Source organism: Plodia interpunctella, chromosome 4, assembly GCF_027563975.2.
Source record: "Plodia interpunctella isolate USDA-ARS_2022_Savannah chromosome 4, ilPloInte3.2, whole genome shotgun sequence".
Lineage (NCBI taxonomy): Eukaryota > Metazoa > Arthropoda > Insecta > Lepidoptera > Pyralidae > Plodia > Plodia interpunctella.
This window is the reverse complement of record NC_071297.1, coordinates 7550464-7575416: the sequence shown is the minus strand read 5'-3', so window position 1 is coordinate 7575416 and position 24953 is coordinate 7550464. Positions and strand designations below refer to the sequence as shown.

The 24953-nt window shown below is 34.1% G+C and overlaps 1 protein-coding gene across 3 annotated transcripts; it reads left to right on the top strand.

Annotated features, from left to right (window-relative positions):
- Positions 1–1456: 1456 nt before the first annotated feature.
- LOC128669197 (uncharacterized protein) lies at positions 1457–24354 on the top strand. 3 transcript variants are annotated; one of them, XM_053743816.1, is made up of 8 exons: positions 1457–1793; positions 10483–10614; positions 13254–13524; positions 14547–14830; positions 16505–16861; positions 17084–17453; positions 17933–18124; positions 18897–24354. In XM_053743816.1, exons 2-8 carry the CDS (start codon positions 10507–10509, stop codon positions 19031–19033), a joined length of 1719 nt encoding a protein of 572 aa, XP_053599791.1. In that variant the 5' UTR covers positions 1457–1793; positions 10483–10506; the 3' UTR covers positions 19034–24354. The 3 variants fall into 3 exon arrangements, with proteins under 3 accessions (XP_053599791.1, XP_053599793.1, XP_053599792.1); XM_053743818.1 differs by having other exon boundaries at positions 1481–1500; XM_053743817.1 differs by lacking the exon at positions 1457–1793 and adding an exon at positions 10022–10152.
- The last annotated feature ends 599 nt before the right edge of the window (positions 24355–24953 follow it).

Here is a 24953-nt window from a genome sequence, read left to right as displayed (position 1 = left end):
GCAGATGTTGCGAAAATGCATCGATTGCATTCGAGTACCTAATCCACAGAGAGCGAAGGATAATAAAGAAGGATAATAAGTAAATTGTTTTTCCTAGTTTCGAAACCAAACACCGACTAAAGTAATTTACTTGAATGGATAACCCGAAATGATAACATTATCAAGAGTCAAAGTTGATATACTTATATGGAAAAATAATGTCTAATCTAAAAACCCCATTAGGTAAGTAGGCAGGTAAATATGTAAGGTAGGTTTAAATAGTAAGGTAAGATAGGTATGTACCTATCTTAAGGTATGTATCTTTAAGTACCTAAGTTCAAACCGTGGTGCGATCGTGGTGTAAAAGGCACTTTGTGTGTGAAAAACGATTTGTCTGAGAAAAAAATAACAATGTCAAAGTCAATGTCATCTCATCTGTCAGATTAGTAAAAGTCTACCTACTGTCAAATATCAGCAGGCGATGGATGGACAGCTCAGATGACAGTGGTAGTGATGAGACTACCTAATAAATATTTTTTTTTTTCGACTTTGTGTTTGTTTTTTAATTCACGAGGGTTTTTTAATCCACGTAGATTACGCAAATAAAAACATTGTTGTTGTACCTACCGTATGTTTCTAATCACTTAGCAATGTGTGATATATGTGGAAGCTTTTAGATTAGATTTTTATAAAACATGTTCAAAAAAAAGGATGTACCATGTATAAAATACGACCTCGGTGGCGCAGTGGTAAAGTTCTTGCCACTGAACCGAGAGGTCCCGGGTTCGATCCCCGGTCGGGTTATGATGGAAAATGATCTTTTTCTGATTATCCCGGGTCTTGGATGTTTATCTATATATGTATTTGTTATAAAATATAGTATCGTTGAGTTAGTATTCCCATAACACAAGTCTCGAACTTACTTTGGGGCTAGCTCAATCTATGTGATTTGTCCTAAAATAAAAAATAAATCCGTACTAAGAACTTCTCCCATTTAGGATTCACCACGCTCACACATACGGAAAAATAAGTTTATTATTCCGTGCTCACACACATGCAAACAATTAAAAAATCACTTGTGTGTCTCAAAAGTCATTTTGATGTGAAAAGTATACATAATGTAACCAAAAGACAGTCTAGTAAGTAACATAGGTACAGTTAATGAATTTTTATTTTGGAAAGTATATTATAAATTTAACCCCACAAAAGTATCCAGAAAAATAAAAACTTGTCTGTCTTTGGCTTACAGACTTACCTCATTAGTGTACTAAATTTCAACTTAAATCGGTTGAGTAATTTCAAAGCAAACTAGCTGTAAAGGTCAGAGATAAACAGACTGCTAGTATTTGTTTGACTGCTCGTAAGAAATATATAAAAATATTTTAATCGATAAAATGTTTATTACTTACTAAATTTTATTTTAGCTGGATCTGCCCAACTCTATTCTTTCGCATTCGATATTCGATTCGATGGTTTGGTTTTTTTAGTTGCCTTTTCGGGTTAGCCGATTACGGACGGATGGTAAATGTTTTGTTTTGGTTTTTGTTATTGTACAAAGTAACATTAGGATAAAATAACGATTTTCATAATTATTTCAAAGTTATTTTAAGAAGCTCTATACTCCGAAGCGTCGTTAACATTTAGTTACTACAAAGTAATTGTTGGCTTAATTTAATTTAGTTAACTTTGCGTAATTGGACTTCGATTCCAGCAAGTGAAACCGAAATTATTGTTTATTTATTTCGAGAGTGACATGATCTGCTGGTAATTATTACTGCCTCGTTTGGGACTATATGGAAAAAATAACCGTATCGGTGAGTACAATTATATGTAGATACTTCTTCGTTTCCTAGAATCATACCTACAAAGCATTACAAAAATAAAATTCGAAGTACCTATGACCCAGTTGGAAAATATTCTTTTGTTTACTGTTTTGTTGGATATATACAATACGTTTGTCTCGTAGGCAGGTCAGGTACTTACCATACTTTATAACTGTTGTATTTTCATATTTTAATAAGTTTAAGTACATTTTTTTAAGTAGGTATTTTCTGTGTTAAGAAAGTTGAAATAAAAATGATCAAGTTCACGAAAGTTAAACATTTTATTTTATCAATTCAATCTTTAGTAAATTTAATATATTTAGACAATAATTAACATATACAAATAGGTATTTTAAATTGATGGTAAATTACTTATTCAGACTGTGCTGCTTTGCTCGAAGCAAAAGCACTGATACCACATACATTTATTTCCTCATTGAGGACACTAGTGCAAGATCAAGTGAACGGGAACGTATGGGAAGTCTTCTCACATTAGGTTCATTTCACCTAGTTTGCCACTACTTTGTAAAATCATGTACAAGTTTTTTTGCCAAACTCAATCCATTCATCCAACGACCTCGGTGGCGCAGTGGTAAAGTTCTTGCCTCTGAACCGAGAGGTCCCGGGTTCGATCCCCGGTCGGGTCATGATGGAAAATGATACTTTTCTGATTGGCCCGGGTCTTGGATGTTTATCTATATAATATGTATTTGTTATAAAATAAAGTATCGTTGAGTTAGTATCCCATAACACAAGTCACGAACTTACTTTGGGGCTAGCTCAATCTGTGTGATTTGTCCTAATATTTGTTTATTTATTTGTTTGTTTGTTTATCCAACATATATGAATGAATACCTGAATTCCTGCGATGAATAAATTTTCCTTTCATTTCTTTTCAAATAATCTTCAAATAAAATTATTTATTTAAATGTCTAATCACAAGATACAATCTTCATTATTTTCCAAATGTTCTATTAAATATTTTTTCTTGAAACCATTCTTTTAATATTTTTTTTATCTATTTATTTAGTTTGGCATTTTCTTTTTAGCCCTGAAGCCCTGGGAACTCTTTATTTCTATAAATTCTATAAATATTTATTTCAGCCGAGCTAAAACCGACATAGCCTGTTCTTAAACTTTGCAGAAGAAATACTATTTTTATTTTATAAATGTAATATAATAACATATGTTAAGGAAGAAATTTCTCTCTCACTCTCGTCTAGTTACTTAATGAACAAAAATTAATAGCATGCATTTAGCCAAATAACAAAATTCATATAAAATTATTTTTAGCCAATTATATTCTTAGTTTTAAAAAGGTGGCATGGAAAAATTTACCAACACACCTCATTTTAATGAGTAATTAACAAATTGTATTACTGGCAATTGTTTTATTTGTGTAACAAACAACACATTACCCTCACTCAGTCAGCTCAGTATATAATTTGTTAATTTTTATGCTTGTTAATAAGGAAAATGCTTATTAAGCTTATTTAGCCAGAGGTCCCGAGGAGTTTATTAGACATTGTGGTGATCATTTTAAACTTTGGATGGTAAAAGAATATTTATATTCATTTGACATTAATGTGCGATTTTAATTAATAAGGTACAATTAACGACTTTTTAAAATGCAATAGTTATATTTTATTACTAAAATTATGTATACCATGTACCCAGTTTGAAGTTTTATCACTTGTACAAAGTTCATTGCCATGACGTCATTTGTATAGGACGTTGTGTTCAGAGCATTAGGTATAGATAGCCAAATTATTCCAAAAACATATATATGTAAGTATATGTAATCTAAGTACATATTGCTAAAAATTAAATCTTTATCAAAGAGGAGAGAAATATAAAGATCTTGGAAGATGGATAGGAAGTTCCATTCAAGGAGAATACCATGTTGGCCTAGTTTTGAGTCCTGCATTATGGTGCAGGCAGGACTCAAGTTTGGTATTCTCCGAATATTCTAAAGATCTGTAGTTATTAATTACTTAGTTTTGTGTTGTGACAAGATGACAAAGCTCTATCTTATACTAACATTGTACATGTGCGTAGGAAGACTGGTTCGTACCCACCAGATAATTTTTAGCTGTGTAATAAAAACTTATGGTCGAAAACAAAATTGAGAACTTCCAAAGACATTCTGGCAAACCTTAGGCCGCTCCTAGAAAATATCTCTGGATATACCTATATACCTATATGTATACCTATACATAGGTAACGTTACGTATTCTTTATTGTACTTTGTTAGGAGGTTAAGGTTTAGCGATCTTAATGTTGCATTATGTTTACGTTACTTGAGAACAGCTTATTAATTCATACCTACAAAGAAAGTAAGTACTCTTGAATTCGTACAAGAGTGGCAATTTACTTGAGATTTGCAGGTGAAAGGCGGTGAGAATGTGAGGCCTACATTAGCTGCGGATGCGCTATGTGTCACATCGTGTTTTAGTATTTCAGATTCTAGATCGCGATTATGTGGACTAAATTTAGTTTAGACTCTAGACTAGATCCTAGTAGGTATTTAGAAAGTTTCAGAAAGATCTAAATAAATCTACAAGCCTACGTTTTAACGCTTAGCCTGAACCTTTTTTATGATGTTTCAATTCAACGTCTTTGTAAACGCCGTGGTAAAAATGTATTAAGTTATTTTGGAGTTATAATTTTGTGATTTTTTAAAATACTAATAAATTAACAAATTTGAGCAAAAAGGCGAGAATCTGGAGAAAATGAAGATAGAATTTGACATGCTCACATTGAGACAGTCAGAACAATAGCTTTTGTAATAGATCACCATTCATTTGTTTTAAAATAAAACCAATGCCAATTGCCATCCGATATCCATCCATGTATGTAAGATTCGGATGACATACCTAGCTACCATAGTAGTCGTGAGTACCTACATTTGCGCAAAAGTTAAAGAATGATCTGATAAGGTCAGGATAAAGTTATATGTTATTCTTTGATTTCAAGCGAATCATTGACCGAGATTGATAAAATTATAACGAAGGCACAGATATTAATATGGGTAGACAAAACACTTATATTTAATAGATAGATGATTATGAATAAGTGCTTATATTAGTTACACTTTTAGGGACATCAATTACCTATTATCTTTATTACTCTTAATTGGAGGTAGAGCTCAGCAGAATCTGTTTTAACCCTTAAGAAAGGAGTCTACATTTTGTTGAAAGCCGGCAATGTTCCTGAAATGCCTTTATATTTCTTTTATTTTTGTTTCTTGGTAGCTGTGATGATCACTTGCTATCCGGTGACCTGCTTGCCCATATGCTATCCTGTAACATAAAAAAGATAGCAATATGTTTTAAGACAGCACTTCACTATCAGCCCTCTTTCCACGTAGGTACCTTGTTTTGTAAACGCAAGGAAAAAGAAATGGTGATTGGTCACGATCACGGTCGATGTGTAGAGGAGCCGCCATTAGTGATTTCGATTCTGACATTAGAACAGGTTATCGTCCTCGCGTCTTTCTTGTGTGGTTAGTTTTTGCAAACACTTATCGACATACCTACATAGTTACTGCAGATTCATTTTAGAACGTATGCTGTCTATCATAAGACTGAAAATGACTATTCAATTGATTTCCTGATCTATAATCACAGTATTTCTTTCATTCGCAAATAGGTAGTTCCATATTTAAAATAAATAAAAGTGGTTTCACGCTTCACGGTCATAGTCCATTGATGTGGTGCCAAAGAATCAAACGGCATTGCAAAAACGTGCATTTCGTTTAAAAATGAAATTACAATAATGGTAGAAACAATTGCATCAGAAATTATGACAATTATTATTCCTATGAAACACACTTAACGTTATCCTTTAAAGTATAATGTTGGTTAAGTTTTGGAAACGTGTTCAAACACGATAACTATTATCTTGAATTGAATATTATGACAACTAACTAGTACAGGTTCAACATCTTCAAAATTCAAATGTTCAAGGTCAGATCATCATTTTTCTAAATTAGGGTTAATTATATTCATAAACATTACATAACTGGTGTAATATTGCCATTAGACAACGTAGCGAACTCATAAAAATTAAAAGGACAAAGTTGTCATAGCCCATATTATAGGTATTCGTAATTTTCAGCAACTGGGCATGCTTGGAATGTAATAGCGAACAAAAATGGCATAAGATGCCCAAAACTTAGTTCCACAGATAATTTCTACCAGTAGTTTGATGGTTGCCATAGATTCAAAGTGTGCGCGTTCGCGGCAATCTATGATTAATCTAACTACGATGGTTTCATTCATCTCATCACAATCTTTAGACCCGCTTCGTTAATTGACTCTAGTAGGTATTATTGTAACTACTAGCAGCCGCTTACAAATTGTTTTTACTTCATTGTTTTTTACATTTCTTGAGTTGATGATGTATTTCAATATTTTGTTTTATAGATACTGGTTTTCATGAAAATTTTATATAACACGTTCACTGTATAAGTAAGGACAAAAATATAATCGTTATATTTTTACGTCCCCTCTGCTAGAGCACTAGCCTATACGAAGTTTTTAAAATAATCTTATTTCAATTAACTTTAATACTTAACTAACAGAATCTCGTTAGACTGTTTGTATAAATTTGTGTTTCGGTTGGACCCCTCATGATGTGCTTCCACGAAATTCAAACACGCAATGTTCTTGGTAATCTTGATACACATGGATTGAATCAATTACTGGTTAGTGGTTGGCCCATTCAGGTTGCCGCGCGGTTTCGTTATAAGGCGTGATCTGTAACTGAAATGCTCAGAGTTGTTTAAAATTCTGTCGTTTTAAATACAATGGGACCCAAATAAGCAATAGTTGTATTAGTACTTAACTCATTAGCTTCACTAATTTCGATTATTCATTTGTCTAAATGTCGCATTTTCTTAGTTAATAATGTTTTTCATAACATCCTGATGTTTATAAATTTTTGCGAGAACTGTTTTAGTGGCTTTTGCACGACATAACGCAAGTTATATTATGTTTACTCTTGCAAAGTGATTGAAGTATTTCATGTTTTGGTTGATTTCGATATCGACAACTTCTCATTTTGAGACTTTCGAACCACAATACATTGCGGGGCGTAGTTACGTATACGATTTTTCAGGAATACTATTTTAGGAGGTAGGTCTATACTTATCTACTTCTAGAAATATCTACCTGTCCCGCCTAAACAAAAAGAAAAAGATCAAGAAGGGAACGTGTGGGGCACAGTAAATTATTACCGTAGTCTCAGTTCTCTCATTAGTTGCTCATCCTTGGTGCAGCACCATCTCACATTTACTATTCCTTAATCGGTTCTGATACAACTTTGCATTCGATCTCATTGAAGTCTGTAAAACATTTACTGCTTGTCGTTATTTTCATGGAACGTTTGTAGTTTGCAGCTTGAAAACTGATGTGCGTTTAATATTCACAGTAGTCGAGATTGCGGGGCTTTGGGCAAGGCCGACGGATTTAATAAGATTGTGGACACGGGGCTATTTCAGTTCTCTTCGTAGGAAAACGTGAGATAGTTATATTTAAACATTTTGCGACTGACATGCGTATGTGACATTTCTCGTCGTGACTGACCTAAAGATTTTTAATCCTAGGCGACAGAAGGAGGGGAGGAAGGGGAGGCATGTTTAACGTGTCTGTGTATCTGCCGTACTTTATACTTAATTATATTAATCAACTAGTGGCTTGTCCCGGCTTCGCTCGGGTAAAATCATATTAAATTATACATCTAAACCTTCCTCAAGAATCACAATCGCATCAAAATCCATTGCGTTGCAACAAAAGATTTAGGTATACTTAAGAACAAAAATACAGCGGAAAGCAAAAAATAAAGATACCTATAGTGATACAGAATTTATGACCAATCAATCGTGGGAAATTAATTGATAAAAGCAAATGATACCTATTTGTTTTAGGTCAAAATATACTAATCTAATTTAGTAGAGCAATCAAAGTGCAAATAAACACAAATAAGTGTTTTCACGTGTTTATTTCGAATATCTATACAAGTAATATCTAATTTATGGATAGACAACATTATTTTCTTCTCTTATTTTATGGTTTATTTTCTCCTCTGCAGGATATAATTATAAGCCTCCTCTAAAGCACGCCAAGCTTCAAGGTCTTGTGCGATTCTACTCCAAATGGGCCTCAAATTTAGGCGATGTCGGCACTCCAATGGGTAGCTAGTTTGCCTTGCTTCTTTTGCCCCATCCATAATGGTCTCCAGTCCAGTAAATGATTGGCTACATCATCCATCCTCTCTAAGGCATATTATGTGACCTACCTATTACAACAAAAGATTATCATATTTATAGGTATTATACCTATGCTGTGACTGGGTGACCCAAGTGCATTACTACTACTCGATTTTGCATACCATGCATTGTTTGCATAGTGAATGCGCTCTCACATTACATGTGTCTTTGTCTGTGTCTACCATAAATTCATATATTCTCGCACTACTATATTTATCACCAGCTTTTGCCCGCACCTTCACCCGCGTGAATGTTGTTGCGCGTGTTGTTAGAGTTTATTATAATAAGGGTAAAGTAGATATTCGTTTTGTCATTTGTGTAGCAATTACGATTAGGTTTTCAGTTGTGTCCTTGCTGTAGATTTTTTTTTCTATATTTAAATGTATGAACCCGCTTATTTGAAGGACACAGACTACATAAGATTTAAGAGATTTTGTTGATATTTGCTTATCTTCCATACAAGTTGAAAGACCTTCCAATACGAATGACAACGTAATGTCAAGGAAGGAATATAATGTTCACAAGCTGTTGAGTGCAAAGTTTTAAACAAAACCATTAGTACTTTGGTGAACTAGCTGGAACGAGAGGCTCCATATTATTGATATACAGGAACTAAAATTAGGTATGATGAATAAGCTAAAATATTCACGCATATTATGCTTATCAAGAACACGATGAGGGTCTCCACCCTCTAAAGGTATGTGTTAAGCGAGATTTTATTATCAAATTATTTGTCCAATATTGTGCTGTTGTTACATAAAGTAAAGAGATAGCAATAATTTCGAAATAAGGATGAGAAGTATACTGAACCCGAAGTTGTAAAAAACGTAGCACGTGAAAATGAGAATCAAGATTTGCCGGCGTTATAATGTAAATCAAAACATAAATCCCTAGTAACGGTACACCTTTCGCATCTCATGGTGATATACCTTTGTGGAAGTTTCCTTATGTTTTTTATTTATTCTGTCTTCACACTTCTTAAAAAGGTTATGCTGTAATACGCAAAACAGAGCTATACCTATTACAAACATGCGAAAAAGTATTTTTGCAGCCTGGACCATATATATTTTGGGAAGAAATTAGATAATACTGGGCGTAAACCCTGGACTCTGGTCTAGGCCAGTTATCAATACATTAAGCAATACAATAAATTTAATTTATTTAACGACTGATTACACAACGTATTAAGTAATAACTCGTATAATTCTAATTTTAAATACTGTAAATTTACTTGTGTTTTTGCAAAAGTATAATTTTCGTAAATATTAGAAATCAATAAGTAAATCAAATATTATTTTATTTGTCGGAGCAAATAGTCTAGACACAAAACAAATATCTGAGATTAACGTCATTTACTCTGTCTCAAGTGCAGTGATAGCCATGTCAAGGCGACATCCTTGTCTTGTAATGAAATCGAGAAAAGATGTCACGTCCGATTTTGCTGTTCGTGAAGATACGACATAACTGCACCACTCTCTCTCCTCAACTTCACTCATCCGATTTTTATTTAAAACTTACGCTGTTTGTTTCGAAGATGGAAATTGGCCACCATTATTTTAATTTAAAGGCAAACGTAACATTACTTACACAATGTTATTTATTCGCTCTCCATGTGCGAGATCGATCGAACGTTGATATCGTCAGGTGACGAAATCGCTACAAAACTAGAAAATATTTCAGGAGGGTTGATTTATACTGTGTAAAATATATGAATCAATTACAGGATAAGTTGTTACATTAATAACGTCAATAAAAGTATTTGTAACATCATGTTTCAATTTGGATTTGACCTCACGATTGTATGGCTGTTGGATATTGGCCACGTGGTGCCGGCATGGACTCAGACTCGGACACGTATGACATGCATGGTCCTCCGTCCCGTTCTTGCTAATGCCGCTTGCTTGTTTAATAGTACTTTTGTTGAAGTGTGCCGGCGAACGAATGAAAACAAGCTCTATATCACATTGTTGATAAACTGTAGCGGCGCGGCTCGCGCGTCATTTATGTGTGGTCTCGAATCTATCATGATCAACGCACATGAATCCGTATCGTTTGGTTTCATCCTTATCTGTAAACAAGGTAAAAGGGATAAACTAAATTGCATTAAATTTTGGATTATTTGGAATTTGTGCTAATTTCTCACATCAATTCATACAGCATCCTGTTTTATTAATTTATTGACGGAGAATTTTAAATGTTTCTATTAATTATCATCAAACAGGATAATTAATTGCAATTAATAAATATCTAATCAGATCGAAGTGGTGATATAATACTTTATTGCTTATTGTTAAATTTGCGTGCGTTGCTGGAAAAAAACATGTTCGGTGCGTGTAATATTTCCGCAGCTATTTTAAAAACGTCGTACTGATAGTGGATTAGTTTTGACACTGGTTTTCCTCATTCCAGACACGTAGGTGACAAAGGCTCGCGATGACTGCGGAAAAGACCAAAGGGACAAAGCTGCCGCCGGCCACCAAGAAGGTGGCACCAGACGGCGGCTGGGCCTGGATGGTCTGTCTGGGCGTCAGTCTAGTTAATGTGAGTACAGGATTCATAGAAGTTATTTAGGTATTTATTTTAAGCTCGACGCTCCGGAGACGTCTCTACAGCAGTTGTTTTTTTGGATAGAGGCGATTACTTACCATTAGGTTAATCGTTTGCCGTCCTATGTTTTTGAATAAATAATTCGAAATCTCTCCTTTGATCTCATGATTAGTTCACAAAGAGAAATTGTGCCTGAAGCTGTCGTATGAATGTTTTGATCAAATGCTGTTTCTTAAGGATTGACAAAGACTCTCATTATTATAAAAAAATATTCTAAAAAAAATTAGATTCTGAAAAATTACTATTTTCGGACCTTCTATCGAATGTAGGTCATACGTCAACTTACTTCACGTCTTCTCATCCTAATATACATGCCACAAATTTTATACAAAGCAAATCGTATTGATTCGTTTTCGGATAAAAACACAACACAATAACTGAAAGAGCTCTCGACATAATGAGCGTTATCTGGTCATTCGGTCACATGCTGTGGTATGACACAATCATTGCATGGTTACATTGATAGCTGATTAGAATGCACTGACAAGAACGGTTCTTATAAAAACTATATTTTTTATGGGTTATTTAGATCTGTTGTTTCTGCCCTACAACAGGACCACTCTATATTCTATCTATCAATCCTCTCGTGGATATAATACGAGGCGACCCGGAAATAAGAAGCCTTGAGACAGCCGCCAGACAGGCGAGATATCAGGCAGGCAAAAATTACTCTAAATAAGACATTTTTTTTCGAATTCTGTTCAGTAACTATCGCGTGATAGAGCAACAAACATCCTTATACACATCGAACCTTTCAGATTTATAAATTAATTGGAAGAAATGGTACGCGGGCGCTTTCCTTTGGGGCTTACAATTAATACAATTAATAACCAACAATGAAATCGGTAACACGCGAGGATGAGAGAAATGGTCGTTCTGTCAATAAAAGGAGTGGTTTCACTAATTATGCCATAATTATTACGATGTTATAAAAACTTTTTGAATGGATTGCTTAAAAAGTAATTACTTTCTTAAATTGCATTAATTGCAACGTTTAAGCACGGCGTTGACAGGAATGAAGGCTAACACGCAAAGAGACAGTGGTACCTATTTTAGAACAATTTATAAGATTGAGACTAATAAAAAAGTACATTTGACAGTAGATTAACTCACCCAAATTCTTGTAGGATATCAAAATCTTAAAGAATCTGACGTGCTGTTCTTACGAGTACATCCCCATTTAAATCTGATAAGCGCAGAAGACATCGCGACTATAGAGCTAGTACTAAGTTAATTTAATACCTTTTTGAGCGTGACTTTCCTTTTACCTTTTTGGGTATTCGTCCTTTTGTGTTGTCACTGTGCGAAGGGAGAAGTCTGTGAAGGCTCATTACATCAGCTGTGTATGTCATGCTACATATTACTTATTATTAATCTTCAGTAAACTTTATTGCACAACTTACAATATTAACAGTAGGTGGACTTAATCTATAAGGCATTCTCTGCCAGTCAAACTATAGGATCAAATAGAAAACATCAAAAAGGGTGCTATGAATATTAAATACCAGTAAAATGTGTGAATAACTTAGCCATCTATGGGAACATTTATTGGCCGATGTTAATGTGGAATTATATCTAGCAACTATATCTATATTTTTTATTTGTCTTACGCCTTCTGAAAGTCTTCTTTTTTCGAGTGTATTTATTTATTTATTGCTAACACTGATGTCAGATTGTCAGAAAGGCAAGACACTTACATACCGCGTCTAGGGGCAAGCAATCGCATACACAACAGTGAACTTATACTGTCAACCAATGAAAATTAAACATGTCTTAATCCTCTTTCCTCCTCGATACACCGATTAGGCTCCGCTTTTTAATTTAACCAATAAGGATTAAATACATAAGTTTTACATAGGTTCTGACTGATTAGTTCGCAATATTTTTGTGTTCTCATTTATTTGTTATCGATTTGCCTTATCGCATATTGCCTTTTTATCACCAGCGTAATTTTAATCGTATTTTTTAAAGCAATTAATTTACTGCATGTTCTATTTATCCTTGCCGTGTCTTAAAATTGTGCAGTTTATTATTAAAAATGCTCTCTTTATGCAGGCTCTTTGTATGTAGGCGAATTGTTGAACAAGGAATTATGCTATTGCTTATTGCTGTTTCACTTGGTGGTATTTCCTTTGCAATTATGGTTGGTGCAACTTGCAAATCAGCTATTATTGATTTATTGATAACGATAGTTGATCGACCGCGCATTGGATGAGAACAGCGTGAGCGTAAATATAGAATTTCTTTATATATAGACGAGAGTCTATATATGTTTATGTCCTTGGCTGGGAAGAGGGGAGGTTAATTGTAATAAAATGTAATCAAATCTCGACCAAGTCTCAGTCATGTTCTCGGTTGAATTTGGGACTGCAAAACAAACTTCAAAATTACGAGGATTCCGCTGTGATTTCACAACCGACCGCGCCTGTCTGACATGAACACTCTTTGTGATTGCTTTTGTTGCCTTTTGTCGCGTAGTACGACATCTAAGGGAGGATTTTTACAAATTCTGTTCGCGAACACCACACACCTCAACCATTGATTTCACTTAATATAACATTGTCTAATTTCAGTTTTCAACGAGATCCTTAGAGCCGTCCTTCGGTCTGCTATTCAAAGACCTGTTGGACGACCTTGGGGTCCACACAACGGGCGCCTCAGTCATCGCCAGTACCCTGGACTCTGTGGTCAATTTCTCTGGCTTCTTCGTGGGGCCTGTCATAAAGACTTTCTCCTACCGGAAGGTCTGCTTCGTGGGCTCGACGATATGCGCCCTAGGGCTACTTTTCACTGCCCCGGCGAACAGTATGGGGCATATTTTAGCTACGTACAGTATTTTAGGAGGTAAGAGTTTCAATATATGTTAATTTGATTGTCGCTGTAGCTGCTGTAGTTCGAAGTTGGAGTTAAATGGAGGAGGCCTAAAGCAAAAAATGAATTTAAATTTCATTTGATGTTATAGTGCCATTGGACATGTGAAAAAAAGAGGCAGCCTTTTCAATTTCGAATATAATAACTATGGCAATGAGTAAAGCGACACCGGTAAAAGGGAGACGAATGTGTTATGGCTAACATTGATGTGAGATTTTAATCAAGTTGCTAATGTAGGATGACACTTTTACGACTTCATCTAGTGAACTAATAGTCTATCAGTATGCAGGTTTCCTTAAATTTTTTTTTCCTTCATCGGAAGTAAGTGTGGCCTAAAATTAAACTACGTGAGTCAGATTGTTTTACAAACTCGTGTGTGGTCAGTATGCCACATAAAATTGCAGTAAAAGTAAATGAATATAGTGAAGTTAATTTGTTTTTATTTTACAAGGAAAAAAGTATCAATAAGATGCCATCATCTGGAAATATACGACCTTCGTGACATAATCGCTTCTTATATGGAAAGAGTAGATTTATTTTAGTCATATATCACTTATATACCAATATAAAAACAAACCTACATTGTTATTTCAAAATACGTGATGTTTTACCACGCTTATGGAAAATTTTACTACCTTGGTATTTACGAGTAGTAGTTAGTTTTCTATGGAATTATGTATTGACTACTTCTTACCAACATAATTAACATACCCGAATACGGATTTAAAGCACATATTGGACAATTAGTAGATAATGACTAAGAGTGGCAGTTTTGAAGAACAATCTGTTTCTGAATGGTTTTTTCTACTAAGTCTATATTTACCGCACATACATTTGCGCACATAAACTCGTACTAACACTCGTGAATATAACGAGTGTTACCAAAACCAATACATTTCTGTCTAGAAAATCACTTAGCGAGACTGTGATTTATCACTAGACTTACCAAGTGTCTGTAAGAAGGATGAGACATAGATGAGACGTATTAATTTCAGGTTTCGGCGTAGGCTTAGCGTCGTCGTCATCCTTCGTGTCGCTCAACCACTACTTCACAAGGAAGAGGGGTCAGGCTGTAGGGTTGTCCATGGCGGGGACAGGGTTCGGCCTCATGGTCATGCCTCAGCTGGTGAAGATTCTGCTAGGGGAGTACGGATTCCGATGGACAGTGGTCATTTTGGGAGCCCTGGCGTTCCATGCTGTGCTAGGGTCCTGCCTGCTTCAACCAGTGAAGAGGCATCTCATTGAAGTTCCTGTGGATTGCGAGATGCAAGATATTAAGGTAAATGTATTGGACACACAGCTTTTTGCCCCCAATATGTGGTCTATGTAATATGTGGGAATTCTAGTTTTACTCTAACTTAAATAAAAAATTAAAATCTTTAAATAAGTTAACATCCATATAGAATTTTTATGTGAAGGTCGTCGTCATACAAATCAAACATTAATTTTCATAACTTTCACATTAGTAATATATTAAGTAAAGAAACGTTGCGGAACTATTAAAGAAAACATTTATTACTCATTTCAAGTGTTAACGGCATATAAAATAAACAATACTCACGTTTCTCAGACAATGGGTGTAGTAATACGGTTATATATACGGACAATTATTGTACAGTTATTGTGAGTTATATGCCTTCTATAGATTCATAATTATGTCAACAATCAATTAGTTACTGTGGTACTTATTTTTTTTTAATATTTTTTATGTTGCGCTTGCCTTATACTACAGCCTATTGCCTACTTGGTTCTCAATTTGATATATCTAAGAGGTATGGGGGTCTCCCCCGACGTTCCATAATAATGAATTTTATAATTAGTATGGAACATCGGGAGCTAGTAGGCCACGGCTGTGGAGCTTATAAAAAGGCCCATGACACCTGTATCTTGGGCTATCCATAGAGTCCCATAGAATGTATTTTTTATTTAACATATCTATTCAGGAAATAATTATTGAATCATAACTGTTGTAAGGTATATAGTTACTGTTACTGTTGGTACTGTTGTTTGTATTTTAAATAAGGAAAACTACATGCGGATGTAGTTTTCCTTATTTCGGCGTCAATCGGCGTTGGGTCACAATGCCCATTTATTGTTATGGTCTGGGTGACATAACCAACATTTTATAAAAATAAACTCCTCAATTTATTACATTTCACATTAAAATTTTTTGGTTTACCTTTTTTGAACATTGTTGTAAGACTTCAAATAAAACATGATAAAACATGTGTTTATGACACTTATTTGTTGACTTGATTTTTAAGAATGTATTTCTTTTTGAAATTATTATTTGACTGTCAACTAACTGAGTATATCCTACTATCCTACTCATAAGTATAACCTATCTTTGGAAGTTTATACTTGAACTATACCTTATACCTCATATAATTTATGTATAAATTATATGAGGTATAAGGTATATACATCATGAATGTGACTATCATACACAATGAGCATACTTATTTCCAATCTGATTGGTAGTCCCAGAGATTAGCGCGTAAAGCGTCTTTATTATATCAATGTAAATATCGATTCCTGTGAATGACATTACTGTCACGGTCATGCGTATCCAAGGTCAAAATTTACATGTTTTCCGACCACCAGCTCCCGATAATAGAATGAATGTATTGTATACTATAACCGTAATTGTGATTTTGCAGTCAAATGTCTTGTCCGTGTATTAGTAGGACTGGGAAAGTGAATTATTACGATGCTGTGATCGTACGATGCGGAGGAGAAAATATAGGAAAGTGGGAAAGCGGGAATGTTCGGGAAGAAACCGGGAAAACGCTAAGATAAGAGAGAGAGGAAAGTGAATAATGGAGAATTATCATGAAGTCATCTCTATTACTTTCATAGCCATATTAATTTATAAGAGTCTTATATTATAAGTCTTGAAATATGTTTTCAATAAAAAATAAATGTATAAAAATTAATCAAATTCATATTCCAGGAAATGGAGTGCATACACGAGAGTGACGAGGAGAACGAAGACAAATTCGAAATAGTGTCTCCTCTCGTGAACCATCCGATGCCGAAGTTGACTACGCAGCGTTCGCACGGGAATATGAATCACCCTTCCGTGCGGACCGTGGGCCTGCCCCGGGCGAAAACCTGTGATAAACCTTTGCAAGATTTTGAAAAAAATTATAATAAGTTAGCGTTAACTACTGCGGCGTCTGTGGCGGCTATGCCTAGAGTGACATCTAGCGGGAGTATGAGCGAAGCGGCGAGGAAGAGGAAGGTGTCGGTTATATCGAATATCTCCAACATGGACTTCACTGGCAGCTACCTGCAGCTGTACCTTGATGTAGGTATTGGACTTTTATTTCTTAGTTTATTATATTATGTATATCTGTTATATATGCGAAATAATACATTATTATGGAAGTGGTTTCTGTGCCAGTAAAAAAAATCAGGTCAAATGTTTGGATACAAAATAATAGTAATTTGTTTAAAACCAACGAGTGAAATAGAAACTTGTTTACAATAGCCTTTTTTTGATTGAGTTAAATATTGTTGTAATTTTCAGGCGACGTGCGACGATGCCTTACAAATGAAAGCAATCAAGAAAGCCGAGCCCGCTGAAGCGAAGAAAGAGAATTTTGTGAAAAAATTCATAGCTCTTATGGACTTAGATCTACTAAAAGACTGGTCATTTTTGAACCTTTTACTCGGCCTCTCTCTGTTTTGGAGCGGGGAATTACAGTTTAGGATGTTAACCCCCTTCTTTATTAGGAGTTTGGGGTACAATACTAATGATACGGCGTTCTGTTTGTCCATGACTGCCATTACTGATATTTTGGTACGGTTGGTGCTGCCCCCTATATTCGACAGGACGACCATTTCGAAGAAAATGATTTTCTTCATATCAGCGTTCTTTTTAGCCGCTACTAGATCAGGTTAGAAAAAATCACTTATTCTTTCGAAAATCATTCATTAATGATAGATTTTCCCAATTTCAACTTAATCACAAGTTCAAACAATGCATTCGCTTAATTAATTACAATAATTTAAACTCCACTTAATTGAGCGATGTGTTTATTGTATCACTTATGTTTTTATTTCTCATTGATGTATATTTGAAACGCTTTTTGGCTCCGAGAAACGTGTCGTCACCGTTTCTCACTCTCATACAAGCCTCACATACATTTTGATTTTGGGCTTTTGGAAAAGTATTTGATTTTATGGCTACCTTTTTAAAATTTGACTTTTCCTGACGATTAAGTTTTAATTAAAATAGTTTTATTATGCATGAGACACCATTCTTTTTTGTCTCGGTTAGGCAGGAGCGTGGTTCGATCACAGCTAGCGTTCTGAAAATTTTGATATCATAAATCTTTTCAAGGCTTAGCTTTAAACCATTTTTTTTTATTCCCAGTACTTGCTGAGCAAAGCGAGTGGGTGCCGCTCATGATATGGCTGTCCATCTGCGGTTTCTTCAGAGGAATGTGTCTCAGCAACTTCACTCTGACCATATCGGAATATTGTCCGTTGGAGAAACTACCCGCTGCCTTTGGTTTGCACATGGTTAGCAAAGGCGTGTTTGTGGTACTACTGGGACCACTTATTGGTGAGTTTTTCTTAACCATAAATATGTTTAACTCCACTTTATTTACGAAAATGTCACCATTTCATTATATAACACAGTAATCGAAGATATACCTAGACTATGAAGTTATCACAGACATATAATGCGTATAAATAAATAAATATAAATATATTAGGACAAATCACACAGATTGAGCTAGCCCCAAAGTAAGTTCGAGACTTGTGTTATGGGATACTAACTCAACGATACTATATTTTATAACAAATACATATATAGATAAACATCCAAGACCCGGTCCAATCAGAAAAAGATCATTTCCCATCATGACCCGACCGGGGATCGAACCCGGGACCTCTCGGTTCAGTGGCAAGAACCTTACCACTGCGCCACCGAGGTCGTCATTATATGTCTGTGGAAATTATAGATAAAAGGCGTCTCCGGGCTTAGCACCCATGAGATTTTCAGGATAAAAAATATCCTATGTGTTATTCCAGATTATATTCTACCCGTGTGCCAAATTTGATAATATTCCGTCCAGTAGATTTTGCGTGAAAGTGTAAACACACACCCTCATAAACTTTCGCTTTCTATAACATTAGTAAGATTAAGTAGAATTGATGACGGACGAATGTAACCGAATGAGATAGAAGATTTGCATACAACTTCCCGGCTCAACCCGGCTAATATCACATACCTGTAATAACACATAAGGTACTTTTCACTCCGAAGTTCCCACGGGAGCGAAGCCCCGACGCGCAACTAGTATTACATATATTGTATGATTGCGGCCCAGGCTACGTGCGGGACTTCACGGGCAGCTTCGCCACCTGCATCCACGTGCAGAACGCGCTCATCATGAGCTGCGTCCTGGTCTGGGGCGTGGAGTATCTGCTGGCCGCCACGCGCCGACGCAAAGTCGTGCAGATTTGAGATGGCATTATGGCTATAATGCCATAAAATAGCTATTTTATTTAGCGGCGTAATTTTTGTTCTTGTTGACATCTAACTGGCTTATTTAGTGTTGTTTTTTCGAGCCTAATTGGCTGTCAAAATGTGCTATTTGACTGGAAAAAAATATAAGAGTTTAGATAATCGAACACTATAATTAAATGTCCCTTTGATTGATCAGTTGTATTAAATATGAGATTAGATTTTTTTTTCTTTAGTTTACGTTTCTGACTGGTCTTTGATAATCAGCTACGAATTATAAAGTATATTAGGAATGATTTTTGACTCTCGAAAATTTGCTACGTTACAGAATTTGACTGTTATACAAGTTCCATATAAATTTGTTTATTTGTTGTTGACCAATGAGCGGGAATATTACTTAGAAAAACATAATATAGTTATATAGGGTAGTTGCCAATCAGATACTTTTTACCATGTGTCAAAAACAAAAAATACTTTTTGACACATGGTAAGTGATGTCATAAATGTTGAAGTCAAAAAGCGTTTTAATTTTACTTGAATAAAAAATAAAAAATACTAAATGTTAATAACATTGTTCAATTAAAGCGACAATCGATTATTGTGTTCAATTATGTGCATGCATTTTATTTTATACACAGGCAACTATATGTGTTGATCGTCACAGAGTTTTATTTTTACGTCTTGGAGTATTCTCGTCAAAACGTTGATACATTCCATACCAGTGGTATGACGCATTAATGAAATTAATATTCTAACCAGTGTATGTATTTATCATGACAAGGTCGTATGAATTTCACAATTTTATTTTATTATAAAATAGTTATTTTATATGTCAATCAGCAAGATCTCCAAGGCACACTAATAAACACGAGTATTATCAGCAGAGTATGTTAATGCTGACGATACGTAAGCTGTAGGTATATAGATATATACCTATAGCTACATCTAACAGTCTGTCAAGAAAGTGTAGAAAACGCATTTTTTATGACCTACATATTTTTGCAACTGCAACACCAAATAGACTGGTCAAGATTAGTTGATAAATGCAGTGTTGCCAGCCAACAGAAGACAGACCCTCAATTATTTTATTCACTTTCTTGACAGACTGCACCTGCATCATCTTCCGGGCTTCATCAGCTTGGTATTTTCATCAACAATATTGATCGCTTTGATAAAAATAAGTATATTATCGAAATTCACCATATCAAGATGATCATTATTGAATATCGCCTATTACTCTGGCTTGTTACTAGACAAGTCTTGTTCTAAAGCGCAGTAGTTGTAGAATCGCACCACAAATGTTCCACTAGCGCAATCTGTGGGGAAAAATATTTAGAAAATTCTCATACACGACTCGAATCAATCTGGCGCTTTGGACTTGCTTCCCATAAATATTGGAGAAAACCATGTTATTGACCTTCAAATTAAGGAAATAGAATAAATTATGACACAACTAGAGCTCTCTTTGAACGTAATCAATTTGACATTTTGTAATCGATATTATTTTCTTGAATTTTTCGATGGTATATAAATCATTGACAAAATAACTTACCTAATCTATTTATTATAGTTACGGACTTAATATATTGTATAAAAATCGAAGGGGAACTAATACATTATCATAAAAGTTGGCTGGTATTAGTTAGCATAGTAATTGCTAAATCTGTGGCTTATAAAGTCTCAACAAACTAGTGAAGCGACGCATCGTATGCAAATTTTATTACAAATTATGTGATACGATGCGCTCTGTGTAGATTATAGTAGACATAAGTTTAAGAATATAATTCATACAGTTGTCTGTCGACCTATATGTTGACTCCACAGCTGCCACTGCCCACTGACCCTGACCCTGCCTACTAGCTCCCGATATTCCGTACTAATTAATTATAAATTTATCCTGTTATTCATAAAAAAGTTAAAGCATTCTTTAAGCTACAGTTTGTTTGGTATCTTGCTGTCAAATTAAAATATTACCTAGTGCGATAGTGACGACAAAACATACACTTTTTTATAATATCGGGACTAGTATGGAAAATTGGGATTGACCCACACAATTGATCCAAGTATATAGATAATCGACACTATGAACCAAGTAGGTCAGTTGATTGTGGAACATTATTCTATAATTAGACATTAAATTTATTCATCTACTACTTAGGCATATTACTTTTTATCCTATTTATGACAATGTGTCGATCTTTGATCAACACTAGGATGATTTTTAAATAATTTTGTAGATTCCAGTGACCGTATCGTGGGCATGTTATATCAATTATAACAGAATTTTTGAATGTTATATTTTATTTGATATACGAATAGTATTTTTAGATGATTTACCTATTATTTTGTGATTGGAAAAATGATTGAAAAATTGTTTATACACGCTGAAATTGGATGTACTGTTGTTTTATAATTGGTTAAGTATAACTGTAAGATGTAAGCGTTACAAATACAAAGTACATGTTGTATAATTTTGCGTACTTTTCCTTAAAAGTACATTATTAGATAATATAGTTTAAAAATACTTACGGCATTATCAGCGTGTATAAATTGTTTATGGTATGTTTTTTATAGCTACATCTAAATTATATGAAATCAAGTAGTTTATAGTAATATCAACGTAAAATGTATCTAACCTATGTCTGCCAAAACTGTATTTATAGTCTTCCAAAAAAAATACTTTAGCATTTCGATGTAGCAATGTGTGCTTCTAAATGTGTGATTTCATGACCAAATATTTTTGAGTACTTACCCACTAACATTTAACAAAATTTTGTTGTGTATTTTAGTACCTTAATGTTTTAATATGTATCAACTATTATATCCAAATCAAGGTACTTACGATATTAACAATTTGCTCCTTAGAAATGACATGTGAGTCTGTTGTATTTTTGTACTTATCTTTTTATTAGGAGTTAGGAATAATTCTACGTTTATTGGTGGATTTTTAAAATTTAGATATTAACTGTCACTTTTAAGCGTCTCTAACAATTCCATTTGAATAAGTATTCGCCCGCGGGGAAGAATTGAATGCATCGATCTTTATGCCTCGGTAATATGGATGGATTTGTAATGAATATAGGTCGGTTGATGTCCTGTTGACCAGAGGCAGAGCAAATGACAAAATGTATTGAGAGGGTCGCGGGCGGCAGGCTATGTTATTTTAACAACTTTTTATGTAATACGTATTACATTAAAAAATGTTAATAAAAAATTATAGCGATACTTTTATTGCTATAATAAGCTGAACTACTGGTAGCATAATAGTTTCTTTTAAAATTTTTATCTCCAATACGAGTGACATTTATTATCGAAATATTGAAAAAATGCTCCCAATTCTTTTTGAGAAATGTATGTGCCAATGTACATAAAGTGTTGTATCTATAAGATATACAATATTGCAATCTGATTTCTAATAATCTAGGAGTCATTTATCATGAAGACTTTAGTACTAAGGTATAATAATATCATGTAATTACCGTTATTTATGAATAGCTGAATTCCGAATTTTTTTCCATATTTTTATTTTATTTTGTCCTTGGCATTTTTCATTTAACGCTCAAGTCACGTGCTCAAGTAACATGACAAGAGAAACCCGTTTTGATATTTACCGTGAAAATGTACAACTATCACAGTTAGTATGTAGGAAAATACAATGGTAGGCTCTATAGATATTGTTGACTCGAATCTAGGTCACAGAGTACATATTATGCATATACATTTTATAGTGGGTGTTATAAGATTCCTAAGAAAAGTCACAAATCGGGCAATGGCAAGTCCAATATTCGAATCTAAGAGTTGATCATTTTTATCATTTAACAAACAATTGATTTAATTATAAACAAAATACATTTTCATACTTAACATAACACAAGGAAATAACTACATCCTTGTTGTACAAAAAAAGATAGCTTACTTTAAGCTAAAATATGTTTTGTCTAGTTCTGTCAATGTCAAATATTGTAATTGACAGTAAAATATAGAGTATATGCCTTAATTTTTTTATGAATAAGACGTGTGGAGTTTAGGAGTATTTCCTCTATCAGATAACCATTCAGAAAAAATGTCACAAACATTGAAATCCACCGTTCACATACTTTCCAGGCCGAATGTATTAACAACGAAGTTGTTTTCTTGTAAATTCTAGCTTGAAATACTTTTTATTTAGTGTGTTATTATGTTGTAACTTGAGAAGCTATGTTACACTTCCCGAATCCAATCTGTAGGTGTGTGTTGCTGCAATCTGATTTTAGTTATTGTGTGTGCACAGTTATAAGATTACCATTTTAATATACAGGTTTACTGGTGTCTCACGCATAACCTTCCAAAGGCGCATAAGGTGCACAGAGAGTAACATCTTTTGTTCTATGACTTTTGGCTAAACGTAATAAATAAAAAATGTTACTTTTTTTAGTTTAAATGTCGTTTCTATAAAACTATTTCTATTAACTCTTATGTTCGATTCCGCTACATAACGCTACTGTACTGTCTCGTGTTGCTTGGCTACTACATAGAGTTAAGATGTGTTAACCTCCAGTAATGGAGAGGCACTACAAGAAGAAGAAGAAGATGTGTAGAATCGCAAATTAGATTCTATTTATATATAAAAAAAAAACTACGAATCACGAAAAGTCGTAGAATGAAAGTTGCTTGTTTTCATGTAGGTACCTACCCTAATAGTCTTTAGGTTTTGCGTTTGATACCAGTAACCCTACATACTACCACAAAATTATTACTTTCATGCAAATATTTTTTAAAGGTGGTTGCATTTAAAAACGCCTAATATTCATTTTTTTCTGTATTGCAACAGGATTTGTATGAAGTTGTCAATTTACGGAGTAACCCGACAACCAACAGTTTCTTTTTTTCTTTAAAATAAAATGTATTTATTAAACAATTGACTAAACTGTGAATTGGTGTGTTGCTCCCATTTTGTTAATTGAGGCTAGCACGATTATTTGCGAGAACGTAATCCTATCGAAAATGTCAACATGTATATGGAAAATGAATAGTTCTATTTAAGTATTACTTATATAGAGGCGACGTTCAATTTCCATATCAGTTTTATCGATACGCGTTGCGTTTACGTATTCGCAAAAACTCGTACTAGCCTCACCGATATTAAGCAGTATATATATTTGGATGTAAATCATGTTGAATGTATACAGAATTATTTTTTATTACGTACTTTATTTCGAGTCTGTATGGTGCAAGCATAGAATAAGAAATTAAATTGTAATAAGCCCACAGGGCGTTAACATTGTGCATTATGTGAAAGAGAAAAAGACAAATGAATGAAATTAATAACCGGTTACCGAAAACATTGTTTTATTTATTAATTTACAGTCCTTTCAAGATTTCCATTATGTTTATATTTTCTGAAAAGGTGTCGTTATATTTTTATAAAAATATGAAAGAAACAACCGCTATTGGAAATATAAATTAGGCATTGAAATAATGTGGACGTTAGCAAAACTAATTTTGATTTTATCAGCTTAATTTTGAGAGCGAAATTGTAGGCACACAAGTAGGATTTTCTAAAAGCAGGTTTTAATTTGCATCTAAATTATTAACTTTTTTTAACTTTGTGATGGCACCTTTTTTACTTATTTATTTCTGAATCGGATATAAACCGGTTTGTTGGTAGAAGTTATATTTTTATATCTTCTATCTACTTACGTACCTGATAACGCCATGCCATACATCGTAGTTGCATACATGAATCGATACTTACAAAAAAGTCAAAAGTCTCATCTGTCTTACAAGTATCTAAGTATTTAGTTAGTATATCAGTTAGTACTGCTGTAGATAATCTAGAACTACCTAGGTACCTTCTCATTTTTTAAATTGAAGGTAATCAATAAACTACTTTTGCTTTCAAAATATTTCAAATTCACGTCTTAATTTTCGTTTTATATTT